The sequence below is a fragment of the Arctopsyche grandis genome, chromosome 8 (assembly GCF_051622035.1).
Source record: "Arctopsyche grandis isolate Sample6627 chromosome 8, ASM5162203v2, whole genome shotgun sequence".
NCBI classification, from domain to species: domain Eukaryota; kingdom Metazoa; phylum Arthropoda; class Insecta; order Trichoptera; family Hydropsychidae; genus Arctopsyche; species Arctopsyche grandis.
In genome coordinates, this window is record NC_135362.1 from 13,171,312 (window position 1) to 13,190,942 (window position 19,631).

A 19,631-nucleotide genomic window follows, 5' to 3' on the forward strand; every position below is an offset into this window, starting at 1 on the left:
CTCATTTCCTAGTGTTGAATTCGTTATCAGGAACATCTTCAATAAGTCGAAATAATCAGTCAAAATAACACTGGACAACCAAAAAAATTACCCAAACGGAGATTTATCGGTCTGTATCAAGTTTGACCTGTATTCAATTTTGGCGCTGAATTCGAATATGATAATGATTTGCTCTCGTTTATGAGATATGAGCGTTTTTAAAAATAATAAAAAAAATCTCTGGTTCACCATCGACACAATGTTGGCGACCCTAATCATAAGATTTAAATAGGATACAAAATGGGAGAAGAAACTGATATGTAATTGACTCATTAATATGGATGCGAAACGTGAACTCTGAAGACCAGGATGATCAGCCGCATCGAAGCTTTTGAAATGTGCGTTTACAGTAGGGTTACAAACAAATATAAATACAAAAAAAAATATATTTAAATTAAGAATATTTTGCAACGGTATGCACATTTTTAAGAAATTCATCGCAATTTTCTTTTTTTTGCATGAAGTCTTCGCAAGTATTATACTCGAAATTGCATTTTGTTATAACCATTGCTTTTACGGTATCAATATTCATCTGCGACTTATCTGCTGTCCGCAAGTTATTGATAATCGAAAATACTCGTTCAGTAGCAAGAGTGATTAAATCTATAACTTTTACTTGAACGCCTTCTTTGCGATCAAAATATCTAATGAGGATTGTAAATAACTTTTATCTTAATGGTTTTAAGTATTCGTGTAAATGGTAATAAAGCGTGTTTTCTAATTTGATTTTAAGAATGAATATTGCAAATGGTGTTAACACCATATCTGTCCACACGCTTCGAAACATGCGCATGTGGACAGATATGAGCGCTGAAGAACGCGGACATCTACAAATAATCTACGAGGTGGTCTTTAACGTGCGGATGCGACAAGATATTAAAAAGGATTGATTCGTTGTCAAGGAGATGAATAAGGCATTTATGTATCTCATAAAGGCTAAATACAGTAGTCATATAAGAATAGAAGAATATGGCCATATTGAAGAAAGTATGTCTATAGTATGTAGAAAATCTACTAATGAAATGACTAAATTTAACATAAAATAACTACTCACATGCATTAAATTATCAGGAACTGATTGTATGTGGAAGTTGATTCACAATATTGACTCAAATATTTGGATGGAGGAAGTCGAGTATCTCGAGGCTGATTCAAATAAAATTGATAAAAGGATTGTGACCCATCTTTTACAGCATTATAACTACATACAATGTCATACACTAACGCCAGTCAGTGATTGGGTCTGGTGCGGGCAAGAGTGTGAAGGCAATTGGAGCTATTTGACAATAAAAAACCATGTCTCTGGATCTAACCGACTACAATAAATTCTATCCACCCTCATGGAACTCGAGCACCGAATACGAGACTAAACTTTACGTTTTGTAAGTGATATACAAATTTCAACATGTACATACATAGATTGCTTTGATTTTTAATGTAGGTTTAAGAAAAATGTCTTTGTGTAGTTTTAACCTAGAAGTTACATTTTCAGGGTCGAGTTAAAGGAATCTCAGGATGAATATCAAACAGTTGAAAAATATATCAACGTTGGGAAAACATATAAAAAAAGTGATATACAAAGAATTCGGAGAATAGAATATCCGATAGCATATTTACGATACTTGGTGCAAACTGAATTTTTGAAAAGTGAAGATATCGTCTTCTCTGAGGTTTAAATTAGTTTATTCACATATGTACATATGTGTATACATACATCGGCTCAATACCAATGTTCTTTAAAATATTTTTTTTAGTGTATTGCTTATTATTCCGTGGACCAATCCAAGATAGAAGAATGCATCAGCTACAACTGTGACAATAGAGTGCTTTCGGGGAATGAAAACTTTGATCTTACTGTACCCAGATATGAGGGATCCAATAGGGCTGTTATTATCGCTCAACAACGTACTTGCTCTATTGAAACTGATAAAAATCACTATCCTCTCTACGTTGTGGAATTTTCAGATAGATCTTAAATTTTTTCCTAACGAAAGTCTGATAAGGCTCAAATAAAATTATGTAACATTTATTGTCGTGTTTAATTCAGAAATAAATAATTTGCAATATATTATGAGTTATTTAGTAACATACTAACATACTGACAGTATAATCTTCATTTTTTGAACCTACTTTTTATTAAAACAATTATTGTTCATTTGTTTCAAACTAAATATAATTTATCGCTATTATGAAGAACTAGCTGAACCCGGCATGCGTTGCAATGCCACAATAACGTATGCAATTCCCGTTCCCGAGTTAAATTCGTGGTAATCTGACTCATCCAGCGTTTAACTACGAAAAAACGCAGGCGGTGACCACATTTGAAATTATTCAATTGTTTATTTTACCCTAACAACGCAGGTGGCGACGCGAAAACATTCGAAATTATTGCGTTGCAATGCCACTCATTCCTGCTGTCCCGTTCCCGTCTTTGGGTGATTATTTATACGGAAACCATCGCGGGCATACACACAATAACTCATGTAAGTTTCGTCGCAATTTGTTGAATAGTATAGGAACGCATACGTGAGACAGATTAACATTGCTTTTTTTATATATATATATATATATATATATATATATATATATTTCTATATTCTACATATGTACATTACTGTAAAGTTGCAGTGATCAGAATTTTGCTCATTTCAAGGCTATTCTATGTTTCAGTTTGCTTATTTTAGCTTTGATAAAATACAACCATGAGTGTTTTTATATAGCATAGCAGCTTCGATTACATCCAATGTGGGTAGGCGGAGTTTCATGCGATGAAAACAATGAAGATCAAGGATTACAAACTACTTATGGACTTAATTATGAAAGACGCACATTAACATATTAATGTTTTATTTCAAAACAAAATTAAATGCTTACATTATCACTTCGAATCGAAATTTCAATGGCCAAAATACTTTCATGGAAGGCTTAATATTTATAGGAAATTTGTACATCTTTTCATAAATCCAAAATTTATCTCGTATTCATGGTTTATTAAAAATATTAGTAAAGATGTTCAACACTCATTAAACTATATTCATAACAAAATAATAAAATAAAAAAAACAACAGAAAAACCTGGGTGGAAAGTGAAACAATAAAAATAAAACATTAATTTTTGGCCCCCTCCCATGTTATCTTAAAAAATAATATTTTTAACCTACATAGTTTGGATTGTCATTCAAATATAAATCTAAATATTCAGCTTTTAAGGTTAAACCCAATCTTTAAAGTATAAAAGGAAAGCGCATTTTTTGCAAAACGTTTCAAATTTTATTTGGTTGAAGGTTAAATTTGGTATTTTTAAAAGCTGTTTGCTATCTGTAATTTTAAAGCAATAGGAAAATAAAATAAACTAGATTTAATATGTAAACTTTTCGTTTAAGTGGATCTTACAAATATTCTCATATAGAATTTAAAAAACAAAAATTATACTTTTTATATACGTAGAAGTAAAAAAAATAGTAATCACAATAAAACTTAACGTACGTAATAATAAAAGTAACATATCATAATGAAGGACATATTATTTCGATAAATATTTTCGAAAATTAAAAAAGTACAAAATTAAATTTTGAATCATTACTAAAATAATAAATCAGTATAAAGCAAGGTTAATAGCATTTTTATCACCAGTACCAGCCTATTCTTGTTTATTGGAATCTATTGAGGTATCATCGTTATTTGAAATAATACGTGGTTTGGCGATGTCGGATATTGCTAGACCGTCAGTAGATTCCTTAGAATTTTCCCGAGAAGAATCAATATCTTCACTAGCAGAATCAGCAATTTCTTTCGAAGAGTCAAATTTTTCTGTAATTTTGCCCTCGTTTTCAACATCTGGTAGTTGACAATTTTCTTTTTCCAATTTAATTACATCTCCTACTGGTGCTTCCGATTCTTCTTTTGATTCATCGAGTACATGTTCTTTATTAGATATTTGGTTATTTTCAGTAGAAGAAAATGGCTCATCAATAACGTTATCTTTGGATAAATTTAACTTCATCAAATCCTCACAATTAGAGTATTCCGTGGAAGTGTTACATTTAGGCTCCTTTTCTTCATTTGATAATTCAGTCAGTATTTCATGCGTTGTAGCTTTCGTCGAATCTTCGATTGAATCTGCTAATTCGTTATTTTCTTCCGATAGTTGAATAGATATATCAATTTGATCTGAAGAAACATTTATTTCTGCTTTTGATACTTCTGATTCAATCACAGCATGCGTTTCTGTATCTTCACTTATTTTATCCACTGATGTGCTAACTGTAAGAGATTCAAATATAGCCTCTGTGGACACAATTTTTCTGTCGGAAATAGTATCATCCAAATCCATTTTTTCATGTTCTACTTTAATTTCGGTAGCACAGTGTTCAGGTTGTAAGTTTTGAATAAAATTAACAAACTTTCCATCTTGTTTGATGTATAGATTGATTTTCTTGGGATCAGTCGACGAATCTAATACTTCTAAGTAGAACTGTTGAGACTGTTTAGCCGACAATTCTGCAAATCTTTCGCAATCCTTTTTATCAAATTTATCCAAATTATCTTGCAGCGGCAACGTACAATGTTCAGCGAGGGGTGGTATTTCCATTAATTCTTTCGGTACTTGTTTTAAAGTATCGGCTATAGCAGTTGTTCCATAATCGATATGAAGAACTTCAGTTCCACAATCTCCAATGTCTAATATTTTTGACCTATACCACAAATTGTCTTCGGAGAATAAACTAATGCATGAATCGCCATCTTTGGCATCATCCAATGTTTCGAAATTTTCAGCATTTATTAAAACGTTCATTACAGTATTCAATTGATTCGTGCTCGTATTGTGTTGCACCCAAAAATCATCAGGGCCATGGCAGTGTACAATGTGAACCGATGGCATAATATCAACACTTGTTTCCGGAATTTTATCGGCGACGACAGCACTGTGCACTTCGCACAACGACACCAGCTCTTCCGTGATAGGTTTATTGTTCAAATAAAGTTCAACTATAGACAAATCACCGGAAGCGATAAAAGAAACATGAAAAATTGTGGCTCCATCTGCGGCGAGCTCTGCAAACTTGAGCTCTGCTTCCTTAGACCACATTTTTATATTGGATGGCTTCTGTAGGGCACATTTTCTCGATAAGGCTGGCATGTTCTTCAAATTTTCAGGTAGGTTTCTCAATTCGTTGGTCAGCGAAGCATTGCCATAGTCCATGAATAGCACTTCGGTACCATCGGAACCATGAATGATTATTTTAGCACGATACCAAGAATTGTCTTCGGGGAATTTGGCAGCACATATAACTTCCTCCTCTATTTCAGTTATGGGTGCAAAATCGTCAGCATTGGTAAGTTGATCGGATACCAATTCCAAATCGTTGACAGAATTTTCCAACTGCACCCAAAACTCAGACGGCGAATTAACATGGCTCGCAAAACATGTAGGCATTTCTCCATTACTCTGTTTTTCAGTTGTAGCGAAACCAGCTCCAACTATTTTACTAGTAATATTTATATCATTAACAAACAAATCGACGTAAGTTGTGACATCTCTAAGAATGATTTTGGCTTGAATAGGGTTTTCTCTTTTTCCTATGGACTGCGTAAATAGAGTTGTCGCCTGCTCTGTCCATTCTCCCATACCAGTCGGAGAAGCGTTTATACTGCATTTCATCGAATACGATTTGATATCTGATAAATGTTTCGGAATACATTTCAAATTACCAGGCTCTATGTTGAGAACGTCCGTATTTCCAAAGTCAGTAAACCTTACAGTGATAATATCACTGTCTGAGTCCAAAATTATAGCTCTATAATACTGCTCGTCGGCAGAGTATTTTGCAATGCAATACTTTCCAATCTCACAATCTACTAAATTTTCCAAAGTTGGAGCTTCCTTTTGAAGTGTAATATCAAGATCGTCGATGAGATCCATGTCTGAAGATAGATGCAGATAAAATTGGCCTGGACTGTCAATATGAGATACTAAAACAGAAATCATTTCATTCTTAGCATCTTCTTTTTCTGAACTATTTTCGCAAACTGTGGAATCGTCACACAATTTCATTTTAGTGAGTGTCTGAGCTACACTGACATTATCGATCACAATATCAGCCACCCATCCTATATCACCTAGAGATAATTTCACTTGTAGTTCTTGTTCATTAGTTAATGTTTTCAGCTCGTCAACTATCGAATCATTCAAAGGAATAATTCCAAGGCTCACTAACATAGCTTGTTCATACGGCGCAAGGAATCTGGTATCCAGCATCTTCATAGAACTCAATTGAATTTTTTCTTTATTTCCATAATCAATGAATAGAACCTCACATTCGTTGGATAGTACTTCAATAATTTTTGCTCTATACCAATTGCCGTCACGTGCTTGAGCAGCACAAATTTCATCAATTTCAGGTGACGTCAAATTTGTACCACCTCCTAAAAATAAACATAAACTTAAAATTCATCGATAAAAGGAATATAAATAATGAACAAAGATATATTTTTCACACCTTCGTTATAAAAGTCGAATATTGAATCGAGCAACGTGTATATAATATCACTATTTTTAGACCTTTGCAAATATATTTCATTGATAGATTCGACGTGCGTAACAAAAGAGGGTCCAAAATTCTCGCTGAAAACGGGATGCTGACAAATTAACGGAATACTATCATAGGCACCTTCGTCCGGTGAGAAAATATCTAACTTAAATCCACTCTTTTCATACAAAGTAACTAAAAGTCTAAAAAAAAAAGTATAAATAGCACATAAATTAAAATCCATTACATATGAGAAATTTGACAACTGCACATCACATACCTATTATCACAAATTTCGTCTACAAAGACTATCACATATGAATTTTCAAGGGTTTTAAAATTCGGTTCATCCATTATTAACTGACTGAGCTTCGGGTCAAAGTTGTGAAGTGCACACTCAATTGGTTTACTAGTGTGGGAGATATTCAAAGTCTGAAAAAATGTTAATAAGTTTACTGTCTAGATAGCTACATACATTTAATGTTAAACATATGTTCATATACGGATACATAAAATACATACACTTTCATCAGTAGATTCCACTAGAGGATCAAGGTACAAGTAGAATTTCGACATTGATTCAATTTTACATATTTTCGAATACAAATTTTGACCAATGAGTAAATTCAGATCTACTGATTCGCCTGTATATAACAAAGACAATTTTGTTAAAAATGTATCAAACCTAAATGATAAATTTGCATCGATGTGTGATTTTCCTACCTTTATATTTAGGGAACATTATGGAGTCGCCACATATTGCCAAATTTTCGTTAATTAAAGCTTCTTCAACACTCGTGCCGTCACTACTCAACAATGAAACGGAATGCGAATCAACACATTTCGATAAAAAGCTACACTGATAAGAAGGTGAAGTGAAAAATCTGTCTTCTTGAAAATCAGTCGTCCATTTTACGCCAGCTGGCGATATGCTGCTCAGCGAACATTTCAAAGCCAATTTTGGCAATTGTAAAAGTTCATTATCCAAAGGCCAAATTTGATTGTTGTTGACGACGCATTTATTTCCAAAATCTACAAACTGCACTAAATATTCACTCCAACTCTTCGACTCGATTATTTCAGCACGGAACAGAGCATTGTCGGCGGGATATTGCGCGATGACGCAAGATCCGACTGTTACGTTTTCCGATGAAGGTTGGATGCCTTCGTAAATAGCCGGTATGCGTTGCATCATACTTTGGAAATCCATCATAATCGACATGATTTGCACGTAAAAATTATTCGGGTTCGTAAACCAGGATATGCACACATCGTGCGGCGTTGTGCCCGGATCGAAATCTGCAAATTTAGCATCGAAGGAAGCTGGATCGTTGAGAGTTTTGGGAGTACTATAAGTCCGAGGTCTGTGACTGTAATCTTGAGAAGACCTTTCTCTTGTGTTATTGGAGTCAAATCTTTTACCGGAGCCTCTAGAATTTGACGACGAACCATCTCTATCCCAATTGCTGGAAATGTAATAATAAAATGTTAGGTTTAACGTAAATATTATTCGAAAGTAAGAAACATTTACTTACAATATACATATGTATATTACAAAAAAAAACGTGATATGTTAAAGAATTTCAAATAAATTTATATGTAAGAAAAAAAACCCATGCTTCTAGAATTAAAATTAAAACTACATTAATTACTTTATAAATTTTAAAGTCTAGTCTAGTAAACACATGTGTAACGCTGAATTCGAATATAACAATGATTTTTGTTGACTTTTTCTCGTTTATGATATGGGCGTTTAAAAAAATACATTTTTTTTTTACAGATTTTTGGCTTTTGCATCTTTAAGTCGAAATCTAGTATTTCTGTGCCAAAAGCGAATATTGAAATCAATTGTCAGATGTTTTCTCTATTGATTGCGATTTTTTATTGCTTTAAAATACTTATAATTATCTGGCGAATTTTAAAAATCAAAAATATATTGTTTTTTTTTTTACATATTTTTTCGTGTATTAATTGGGACAGTTTTATATTTCACAACGTTTACGTTTAAGGACTGGTGTTTTATCTCAATATTTATTTTTTTATTTAAACGAACTAATTCGAATGGTAAACGATTTTAAATTATGCTAAAGATATTCTAGGAGCTCATCGCTCATGAGTGAGATCAAACGATACGCTGGTAGAAATCTTCATTCTTTATCTTGCTCTTGCATCATGCATTTTTTAACTCAAAAGATTGCGAAACCAGAAAAACTATAAAAATAGAGAATTTTTAAAACGCTCATTTCTCATAAACGAGAAGAAACCAATAAAAACCATTGTCATATTCGAATTCAGTGAGTTGAAATTATTAAGGATTGATTAGTCTCTGCTCTGGTAATTTTTTGTTGTTGCTCAGTGTAATAAATTATTTACATGACAATCAGATGGAAGCTGGAGTCTGACAAATGTATGTTTTCATTTAGTAATGTAAATGAAAATGTAATTTAATATATGTATATGTATGTACATACCTAAGTACATTATTTAGGAAGAAAGTCTAAAGATTATTATTTGATGAACCAAAACCAAAAAAATAATACTTTTAAAATTGTATTATTGTGCAAGATACACATAGGTGAATAAATATGATTATATATGTATATTTATACATATTGTGTTAATAGATAAAGATTTTTAATAAACTCTGATGAATTTCAGAATTTGCATTGCATAAGCGTTGTGGAAACCTGTATGTATAAAATTGAAAAAAATAAATAACACAATCGAAGGACAGAGACTGGTTATATTAGTGATCGAATGACTTTCGCTATGTAACGATAAATTAATACATAAGAAAATCATAACAAAACTCTAGCTATAAACTGAAAAGAAAAGCAAACGAAAGTAAAAGGTCAATTGCAAAATGCAAAGAAGCAAATCAAAAGTGTAAGATGCAAAGCAAAACACTCCCAATCAACATGATTTACCGTTGATTTTGCTTGACAAAACCACTCGAAACGTTACGCTTTCTTTCGAGTCCTTTACTTTGTGTTTTATTCTTTGAAGGACGCAATTCAGACGGAGTAATATTATTTGCAATGTCGGTAGATTCGTTATCCTTTCTTTTATACGACGGTTGAGAGCCTTTTCTTACGCCCCTGCAAGGTATTATTGTTACACAACCATAGTACTGTTTTGATTCACAACTCAAATATAATTTAGTGCTCTACAAAATATAATTAAGAGCTGTAATTTTTATCACTCATCAGATTAATTGTTACATAGTCTAGGAACGCACAAATCACATCTGGTAAATTGACAGTGCCATTCAAATTTATACTTTCTCAACTTGAAAATATGCAAAAGTTCAAAATAGAATCATGATACTAACTCTTTGTTTCGGCGATTATCATTATCATATCTCGGTCGTTGATCATTATCGTATCTAGGTCGCTGTTCATTGTCATACTTTGGTCGATGTTCATTGTCGTACTTTGGTCGATGTTCATTCTCATATTTGGGACGCATTTCGTTGTCGTATTTCGGTTGATGTTCTCGTTCCCTATTATAAGGAGCATTGCTTCTAGAATCCCCTTGTTGGAATCGATCGTTGACACCACGTTTCTTATATCCTGTGTTTTCATAGTTTGATCCGGTCGATTCATAAGAATTGTGTCCTGGTTTTTCTTTTCTAAAACTTTGCTTCCTATTATTGTAAGAATCCGAATTATAACTATCTTGTTGTGAATCACTTTCGGGAGAAAATGAAAAATCAGCATTCTGAAACAAACGATCAAAGTAAATTTAAATCAAATTATGTATATATAGCATTGATGTATAATACACTAGATGGGCCCAGACGTGTTATTTTGGTCGGAGATCTTGTCTTCACTAACTGAGGGGTGCGGGGGGTTTAACTACCGGGGAAGTTGGGTTTTTTTCCCTACGATGCAGCGGTACCTACCTACCTACTAAGAGAAACTGTGCACCCGCCATGTATTTTGCATGCGCCAAAAGGGAGACAAGTATAACACGTGAGGGCGGATCTAGTATATTCTAGATCTATGATATATACATATGTAGTTTCACCTAACAACTAAATCACATGAATATGTTGCAACAACTTTGTAATGTTATGTAAAATTAAAAACGGTCTGAGTATGTTATTATTTTTTGCAATATAATAATATACAGTTCTGATGATTCGATTTTGGCATCATTCAAAGTGTTTATAATTTTTTCAATGGGTTGTTGGGCTGCTTTTAAAAAAATTTTGTGCACTCAAATGGGCATTTTGAGCGAGGATACGGTTGTAGTCACCAAATGTTAAAACGAGTCTTCTCACAATATTTGGTATACAAAATTTTATATGAAATATAAGCAAACATATTCTTAAATATACTCAAAAAACAAATTTTATATCAAAGTACCAGGGCGGCGACCTGGCCCGACTACACCACTGGATATAATATCTCATAGCCAGCAGCATAGCTCGGTGGTTGCATTCATTCTAACCACCGACGGGTTCCCGGGTTCGAGCCCTGGGTTGAGCTCGATTGAAAAATAATTTATTCGGAAGTATTTCTGTAGTGCTGCTGGTCAGATTTGGATATTTGTTACTCCTATTTGGATATTTGTCGATCGTTTCCTATCAAAGTTTTCCAAATAATCTGATTTCATTGTTGAAACGGTTCCTCATTAAATTGGCAAAACCATCCTACCTACTATGTCAGTATTTGAATATGATTTCAAATTTATTTACATATGCACAAATTTAATACCATATGAGCTGCTTAGGGGCAACCTGTAATGGCACAATGGGAAAATAAAAATTTACATATTTATCAAAAAAAAAAAATCATTTAGCCTGACAATAGGAAGAAAAAAAATATATAATTCATTTTGGCTCATTAAGATAATAAAGCTCGTCTAATAAGAATCGAGATTAAGACTTGGCTTACTGTAAAAACAACTAAAATGAAGTAAAATAGATATGGAAGCAACAATACATTATTGAATTGTATATAAAAAGATTCATAAAGTTACAGGTGACAATAAATAATAAGCAATAACAATAACCTTGGGTGGTGGAGTAGACTCCTTTACTAATTCAAGTTGTTTCAACTGTTGCGTGATGCTCATAGAAGGCGAAGAGGTTTTATCAGTGAGTTCGACTAGTAAAATTTCACTTCCGATGACTCCGCATACATTCATCGCAAGCTCCTTCTCCTCGGTAATTTCTTCGAGTTTGCTAGATATATTTGCATTGAACGGTTGATCTTCGTATCCTTTCAAGGCGCAATGTATGGCTTGCGTTTGCAATCTCATCAGTGTGGGAGTTATTGGTTTGACAAGCTCCGCAGTGACTTCTTGCTCGTTTCCATAGTCAACGTAAAGTATCGTAATCTTATCCTTTTTGATGTTCAAAACTTGCGCACGATACCACTTTTCATCTTCGGAATAGTAGGCGCAACAAACCATTCCATGTTTTATTTCATGAAACATCAACGACGGTGCACTGATGCAGTGCTGCTGAACCTGCGTCATAAGTACATCCAGCTCTTGGTATGTACTAGACAACTGGACGAAGAAGTTTGTGCAACTGTCGACGTACGACACTACAATATTCATATTACCCTTAAGTGTCGATAAAGGAATTTTCTCAAATTTGATTGAAGACAAATCGTTCGACTTTAATATATCTCTTATGCTATGACCGTTTAAATACAATTCGCAGTATTGGATTATGGGCGGACCTTCAGACGGTACAACTTTCAACGTCAACACCTTGTCACTGACTAAAGAAAAGAAGTTTTGCTTGATTTCGTCGGTTATTGTCAAATCTTGAATACCGGACAAACAGAACCTCAAAGCAAATACACTAGGCGAGATGAGTTCTTTTGGAATATAATATATATCATAGTACGACACGAGTTCAGTCATGCCAAAGTCCACGAAGAACAGCTTACATTTGGAAGCCGTCGAACCGATGACAACAGCTCGACACACCGCATTATCCTCGGAAAATTTACCGAGACAAACCATACCTATAGTCAAAGTTTCCGTAACACTTTTTAATGGAATACTGTTAATTTGCTTCATTATACTGATAAGCATTTGCTCGTCGTTTTTCAATTGTATAGCGAAGAGTTCAGGTCCATCTTTGGCGTACGAAATGTGCACTTCATGTTGAGAGCCGACCTCAAGCAATCGGCTATTGTACGTGGAGTCAGTAGTGCTGGGCGAGCGACTCGATCGATCTTCGGGCTTGTTGAGAGGTCTCGGCGCCGGCAAACTGGTGGTGCGGTTTAATTTAGACGTAGGAGTTCGTTGTGGCTCTTCGGGCACGTTGTTCTCGAGCAGGTATACTTGCTGGCGCGCATCCACGGACATGCATATGTTGGACTTTATCAGATAATCGGATAAGTCTTCATTTTCGTAGCGCACGCTGGCAAAGGACTGGTCTCCAGCCCTCATTTCGACGTGACAAACCACCTGTTTGAGAAATAGAATTGTTAATAATGTGAAAAATAAATCATATCGTCGAATTTATCGATTTAGGAATAAACATAATGAACATTGCACAATTCTATATTGTGTAATGTGCATATTTGTTCTTACATTTCAAATGGGGTAATTGAGTAGAAAACTCTAATCCAGTTTAGAATGGGTAGGATTTAACGGTGCATTTAAAAAAAATAGCTTTTCATAAGAGAAATTGCGCATTAAGTAAATTTATTTCTGTTAAATAAAAATGTTACATAGAGCAATATTATATTTGTAGTATGAAGTAAAAAAATGTTTCGATCATTAAAAAGTGCAGTTAATGGTAGAATTGAAGAACTCCCAGGATCATAACTACAAAATATTTGCAGTTAAATTCACAAATTCTTAATTCAAAGTTATTAACCTTTCCACCGCGTACGACTACTATACATGTCCTAGCGAACATGCCCTCAGCGCGTGAGACACGCATAGATGTCTTGGAAGTTCCAACCTGTATAAGAGCCGTCTATTGTGTTAAAATTTTATAACTTGGTTGAAAATATTACTAAATGTATACTTTACCAAATTCAATAGATGGCAGTAGTCAAAAAAAATTCAATATAGGCTAAAATAATTTATAAAATATTACAACCTATATTTATAGTCGAAAACGCGATAACAAAATCCGCAAAAAAGCAGCCGCGTACAGGGCATGTTCGCTAAATTTGATGACGCGGGCAAAGGGTTAATATTAAACAACAATTATACACAGTGGACCAACTTGGACGGTTGCCGGTTAAGACGTTACCGATCCTTTGTGCGAGATCTTTAATGCGCATTTCATTCATTTTAGATTGCTTTATATTTTTGCTGTTGTAAAAGTAGCTTATTAAAAGCCCGCACTTGATGAGTTATTAAAACACATAATTTTTTCTATTGCTGTTTTTTTTAGTATGGGAATATACATAAGTTAGAATACCACGAAATTGAAATGTATTTGAAAATTGAAATTTTGAAACCCAAGTCTTACGAGAGATGAGGATTAAGGAGAGCTGAAGTAACGGGTGGGACCAGATGAAGAGAGCTGTGGACAAGTATTACTTTTTAAAGGTATGGAACAACAATAACATTGTTCTATTTGGAAACTATTGAATATTTTTACTCTTAGTAATATGTACATTTATATGTTGTACAAAATATGACGTTTTATTTTTCATAAAACATTTTTTACATGTGGCCATTTTTTTTTTTTTTTTGAGTAAGGATCGTTTGAATATGTTAACTCAAGTTGATGCCTTGGAATGCATCCAGGTTAGAATCTTAGCGTAGTTAGCTCAAAGTTCTTATATGTTACTTTTCAGAAACATTTTATTCATAATGTCATACGTCAATTTGTAAATTGAAAATCTGCTCGAAAAACGGCAAAATAAAAGTTTCAATGGAATATATAGGATCATAATCTTTATGGTCTGGATATAGATAGCCATGTGAATTTCATCATTAAGGCAACTTTTATGACTTGTTGATATCGGCTGGTTTGAGAAACTGGCGGATAAGTTCTTCAATAAGGCTTGGCGAGCTTGAAAAAATAAATTCCTTTCAGTTTATTACAAAACCATTCTTTTTAAAAAAAAAGGTACTTGTTCACTAGTTGGGCTCACGTTTCGCGCGCAAATACTGACCTTAACACTTGAGACATCTGTTGACAGAAATAGTCGAAACAGGGTGTTGCAATCGAGCGTAATAGCACTGTTCGACAAATGACGACTTTTAAAATGTTTCAGAGACGGGATATGACTTTTCTTATAGATCTATGCCCAGTGAACACGAATCTGGTAATAAAAAGTGTTGATTGGCTCGAGATTCGGAGATATGTGTTTTTTAAATCGCGCGATTTTTCTATATCTTGGTGTTGTTCGGTCGATTTCTCAAAAGCTGTTAATTTTCTGTTCAAAATGAATACGTAATTTTGACTTTTGATTTGAACTGGACGACTACTTAGAAAGATTTGAAAGTTGAAAAGTACTACAAATGAAAGATAAAATACCCGACTGTAGATTCCAATATTCATTTTGAACAGAAAATTAACAGATTTTGAGAAATCGACCGAACAACGCCAAGATATAGAAAAATCGCGCGATTTAAAAACACATATATCTCCGAATCTCGAGCCAATCAACACTTTTTATTACCAGATTCGTGTTCAATGGTCATAGATCTATAAGAAAAGACATATCTCGTCTCTGAAACATTTTTCGTGTCGAACAGTGTAATTGGCTTTTGAGCGCGAAGCGTGAGCCTAACTAATGAGCGAGTACCAAAAAAAGAACCCAGGTTAAATTATCCAAATTAAAATAGACAAATATAAAACGGAAGATAGGGAAAAACTTAAAAAATTGTGCAATATAATCTTTATAGTCTGGATATAGATAACCATGTAAATTTCATCATTAAGGCAAATTTTATGACCATTGTTGATATCGGCTGGTTTGAGAAACTGGCGGTTAAGTTCTTCAATAAGGCTTGGCGAGCTTGAAAAATAAATTCCTATCAGTTTATCACAAAACCATTCTTTTAAAAAAAAAAGTACTTCACGTTTCGCGCGTGAATACTCATTTTGACACTTGAGACATCTGTTGACAGAAATAGTCAAACGCGGTGTTGCAATGAGCGCGAAGCGTGAGCCTAACTAATGAACGAGTATCAAAAAAAGAACCCAGGTTAAATTATCCAAATTAAAATAGACAAATATAAAACGGAAGATAGGGAAAAACATAAAAAAATTGTGCAATACAATCTTTATAGTCTGGATATAGATAGCCATGTGGATTTCATCATTAAGGCAACTTTTATGACCATTGTTGATATCGGCTGGTTTGAGCAACTGGCGGTTAAGTTCTTCAATAAGGCTTGGCGAGCTTGAAAAATAAATTCCTATCAATTTATCACAAAACCATTCTTTAAAAAAAAAAATACTTCACGTTTCGCGCGCGAATACTCATTTTGACACTTGAGACATCTGTTGACAGAAATAGTCAAACACGGTGTTGCAATGAGCGCGAAGCGTGAGCCTAACTAATGAACGAGTATCAAAAAAAGAACCCAGGTTAAATTATCCAAATTAAAATAGACAAATATAAAACGGAAGGTCAATATAAGACAAATATAAAAAGAAAAGTTTAAAAAAATTGTGCAATATAACCTATAAACGTTATCTTTGATAAGACATTCGAGGCAATCGAGGAGAATAGATAGTCTCACCTCTCGTCCGACGAGGAAATCCCTCAGACAAGACATGGCGTTCATTTCCCAGGCGCGCTGAGGGTGAGCCACCCTGCTGACGAAGACGTCGACGACCTGAGGGGGGACTCTGTTGATCAAGTCGGTGGCCGAATCCATCAGCCGCAACTCGGACACGTCGGCCGCGCAGTCCGTGCCTTCGTCGATGAGCCGCACCTTGAGGGGGGACACGCTGAGGATTGCCGCGCGCCGCAGCTCGCGCCCCCGCATCAGCCCCACCACCTGCCGCGGCTTCAGCTGGCGCGCGCTCGGCGCACTCGTCGTCGTGAGGCGCGGCGCCATCTCGGCCAGCAGCCCCTCCAGCTGGCGGGCGCTGCGCGTCGAGTACAGCCCGCTCAGCCGCAGCAGCGCCCCTTCGCCGCTCACCTGCGTGATCACCAGCTGCAGCTCGCCGCCTTCGCCCCCTCCCGCTGCCCCTCCTGCCGCACCCGCGCCCGCGCCCCCGCCCCCGCCCGGCCACATTTCGGCGAAGATGTGTTTCCTGACGACGTTTCAGACGGCGGGAAACTCGAAGCCGGCGATTGCGGAGACCCCTCTCGACCAGCGCACGCACGCCTTCACTGTCGACAGGTCATCGCGTGGGAAACCACGTGCATGATCTCATCGGTGTGGCCATTCGTAAATTCAATATCTGTGTATACGCATTGTTTTTAATAAATACGTGCTTTTTGAATTGGATGCTATTTGCATCATCTGAACTTGCCGTAATAGCCAAAGATGATTATCTGAACTTGGAAAATGCTCCGTTAAATGTTCCAAACGAGGAATGCACCCTCAAATTTCAAACAGACCTGTGAATTTTTTTTGCACAATATGAAAAGATATGTAAAGAACTAACTTGTTCGTTGTGGATGTGGGTCTATAGGCGTATGCTAAAGATTCCGTGGACCAAAAAGATATCGAACGAAGCTGTCCTCGGCATGATGGGGAGAGGCGGGGAACTTGTTTCTGTCATCAAGCGGAGAAAGATGGAGTACCTCGGACACATGATACGGGGTCCAAAATACGAATTTCTCCGTTTGATAACCATGGGGAAAATAGAAGGAAAAAAATGGATTGGCAGGAAAAAGTTATCTTGGCTTCGAAACGTGCGCATGTGGACCGATATGAGCGCCGAAGAGCTATTCCGAACCGCTGAAGACCGATGCGGATATATTCAAATAATCGACGAGGAGGTCGCCAACGTCCGGATGCGGACAAGGCATTAACAAGAAGAAGAACTTGTTCGTGACGGTTCGGTGATTACTAGTCAAATGTGAACCAGTCACAGGACAACCGGTCGCTCTAGATCGGTCACACGTGATCACCCGTCACACTAAAACTGGTCACGAGAAAACTGGTCACACCCTAAAACTGGTCACGAGAAAACTGGTCACACCCTAAAATCGGTCAACCAGTTTTAGTGTGACGGGTGATCACGTGGGACCGATCTAAAGCGACCGGTTGTCCTGTGACTGGTTCACATATGACTAGTAGTCCGTTTACCGTTCGTGACCTGGTGATATCTTTAGTATTTAAATAATGCGCTCGTTGATTTTCAATAAGCCTATAACTATGCAATCCGATTATTCCAAACTAACCACCACATGTAAACTGTGAAATTACGTGAATTTATAACACAATGTGGTCTAATAATTGATTAATTTGATTTGAAAAAAATTTTGACTCTTTTTTTTTAAATTTTGAATATATAATTTTTGAAAATTATATATTTTTCTTTTCCTAAAAGATCCACCTTGCACCAAAAAATTTTCTTGCATGAAATATTTAAATTTTATTTTACTGTAAATCCTTTGAATGCTAACCAACGCCGATCGGCGTTTTGCTGACAAGTCCATAGGCAAGCAAAACACCGATAGGCGTTGTAAATTTTGCATGTAAATTTTGTAAATAAACAAGAATGTTAAGTCTTTAAAGGTATCATTTAAAAAAATTGCATTCAAATAGGTCGTGTGATCCGTTTCATTCATTTGTTAACGTTTATAAAGACTTACACCTGAATACAAGCTTACACCTGAATTTCTGAATTTATAACCATAGCAGAATTACCCGATGGAAAGCCTTAGCTGCTGAATATTTTAGATTATGACTTGAAATTAAGATTTTGGGCATTACATTTTAACAACAATGAAGAAGATGGAACTAATTTTGGAAAAATATATTTATTAATTGACTTATTTGGTTTATTTTATATTGTTGCAAGATATATTAGAGAGTCTAAACACACCTTTAAAAAACATGAAATCTCTGCCAGTAGTTATCTAGGGTAGTGATCTACGGTTTGTTACAATTTATATACCTGCTTCCTATTGGATTTCAAAATAATTCTAGTTGGAAATGGTGAAATTTTCAGCGTGGCGGGCTTTCAACAGAAAAGACATCTTTACTTAACCCGTTGGGTGCTAACGACACGCCTGTCGTGTTCACAAAATTTCAGTAGGCGCGCGCGACTAACCGAGCGCGCTTTGTCCCTTTCCAACAGAAAGGTTAAAAAAAAAAATACGCACTTGCTGTAGTAACGCGAGAAGCATTCAATTTTTTCGCCTAAAGGTCTCTATACACTCTCTATTTTAAATTTTATATAATGTTATTTACTGTTTATTTTTTAACTTATTCAAAAAATATAGATGTTTTGGTGATCATATTTTTATACAAAAAGCTTAGTAAATATTACTTTTAGTAAATGTAAGTGAATATACTAAAATGTCTAATGGCTGATCCAAATACGATGCTATCACTTTATATGTAAAAATGCCAATTTTTTTTCGATTTACCTGCTATCACGATAATGGTGAGTCGATTCCTGGAAAACATCATGTAATATCTTTTAGCAATTGTGGACTTTTACGCTACCTTTTAAGGAACTTAATAAGGGAAAAACCACAAGTTCCTTTTTTACGGGATATCATATGAAAAGTACATTCAGTCTTAGCTCAACTGTTGTTTGAGACTTCACGACTTGACTTACGTATCTACTTAATTTTCCGCTACACATTTACAACCTGGAGCGTCTTAGAGAGTGTGGATTCATCTTAGAGAGTGCAGATTTTGAATAAATTTATGTATATAATTTCGAGTATACAAATCGAGTAAACATTCGAGTGTTGTTACTATTATTTTTTTTTATAACGTTTTAGTATGGAGAATATGTATGACACTGATGTTGAGTATGGAACAGAGAGTGAATACGAAATCGACAGCGAATTGGAGTCTGATAGCGATAGCGATAACGACGAAAATGTCGCTCCTTGTAATATTTCCAGAAGTTTTTTTTACGAAAATAATGAATAAATATAGGTACTGTATAGCGTGCTTTATGCAAGATGCAGGTAGACGC

The 19,631-nt window shown here is 35.2% G+C and overlaps 1 protein-coding gene across 1 annotated transcript; it reads right to left on the minus strand.

Moving 5' to 3' along the window:
- Positions 1-2,876: 2,876 nt before the first annotated feature.
- On the minus strand, positions 2,877-16,756 carry tud (tudor domain containing protein). Its single transcript, XM_077436666.1, has 9 exons — positions 16,256-16,756; positions 11,588-13,003; positions 9,900-10,288; positions 9,496-9,666; positions 7,292-8,034; positions 7,091-7,212; positions 6,849-7,000; positions 6,539-6,771; positions 2,877-6,464 (listed from the first exon to the last, which is right to left on the minus strand). The coding sequence occupies exons 1-9, from the start codon at positions 16,754-16,756 to the stop codon at positions 3,679-3,681; spliced, it is 6,513 nt and encodes a 2,170-aa protein (XP_077292792.1). The 3' UTR covers positions 2,877-3,678.
- Between the last annotated feature and the right edge of the window lie 2,875 nt (positions 16,757-19,631).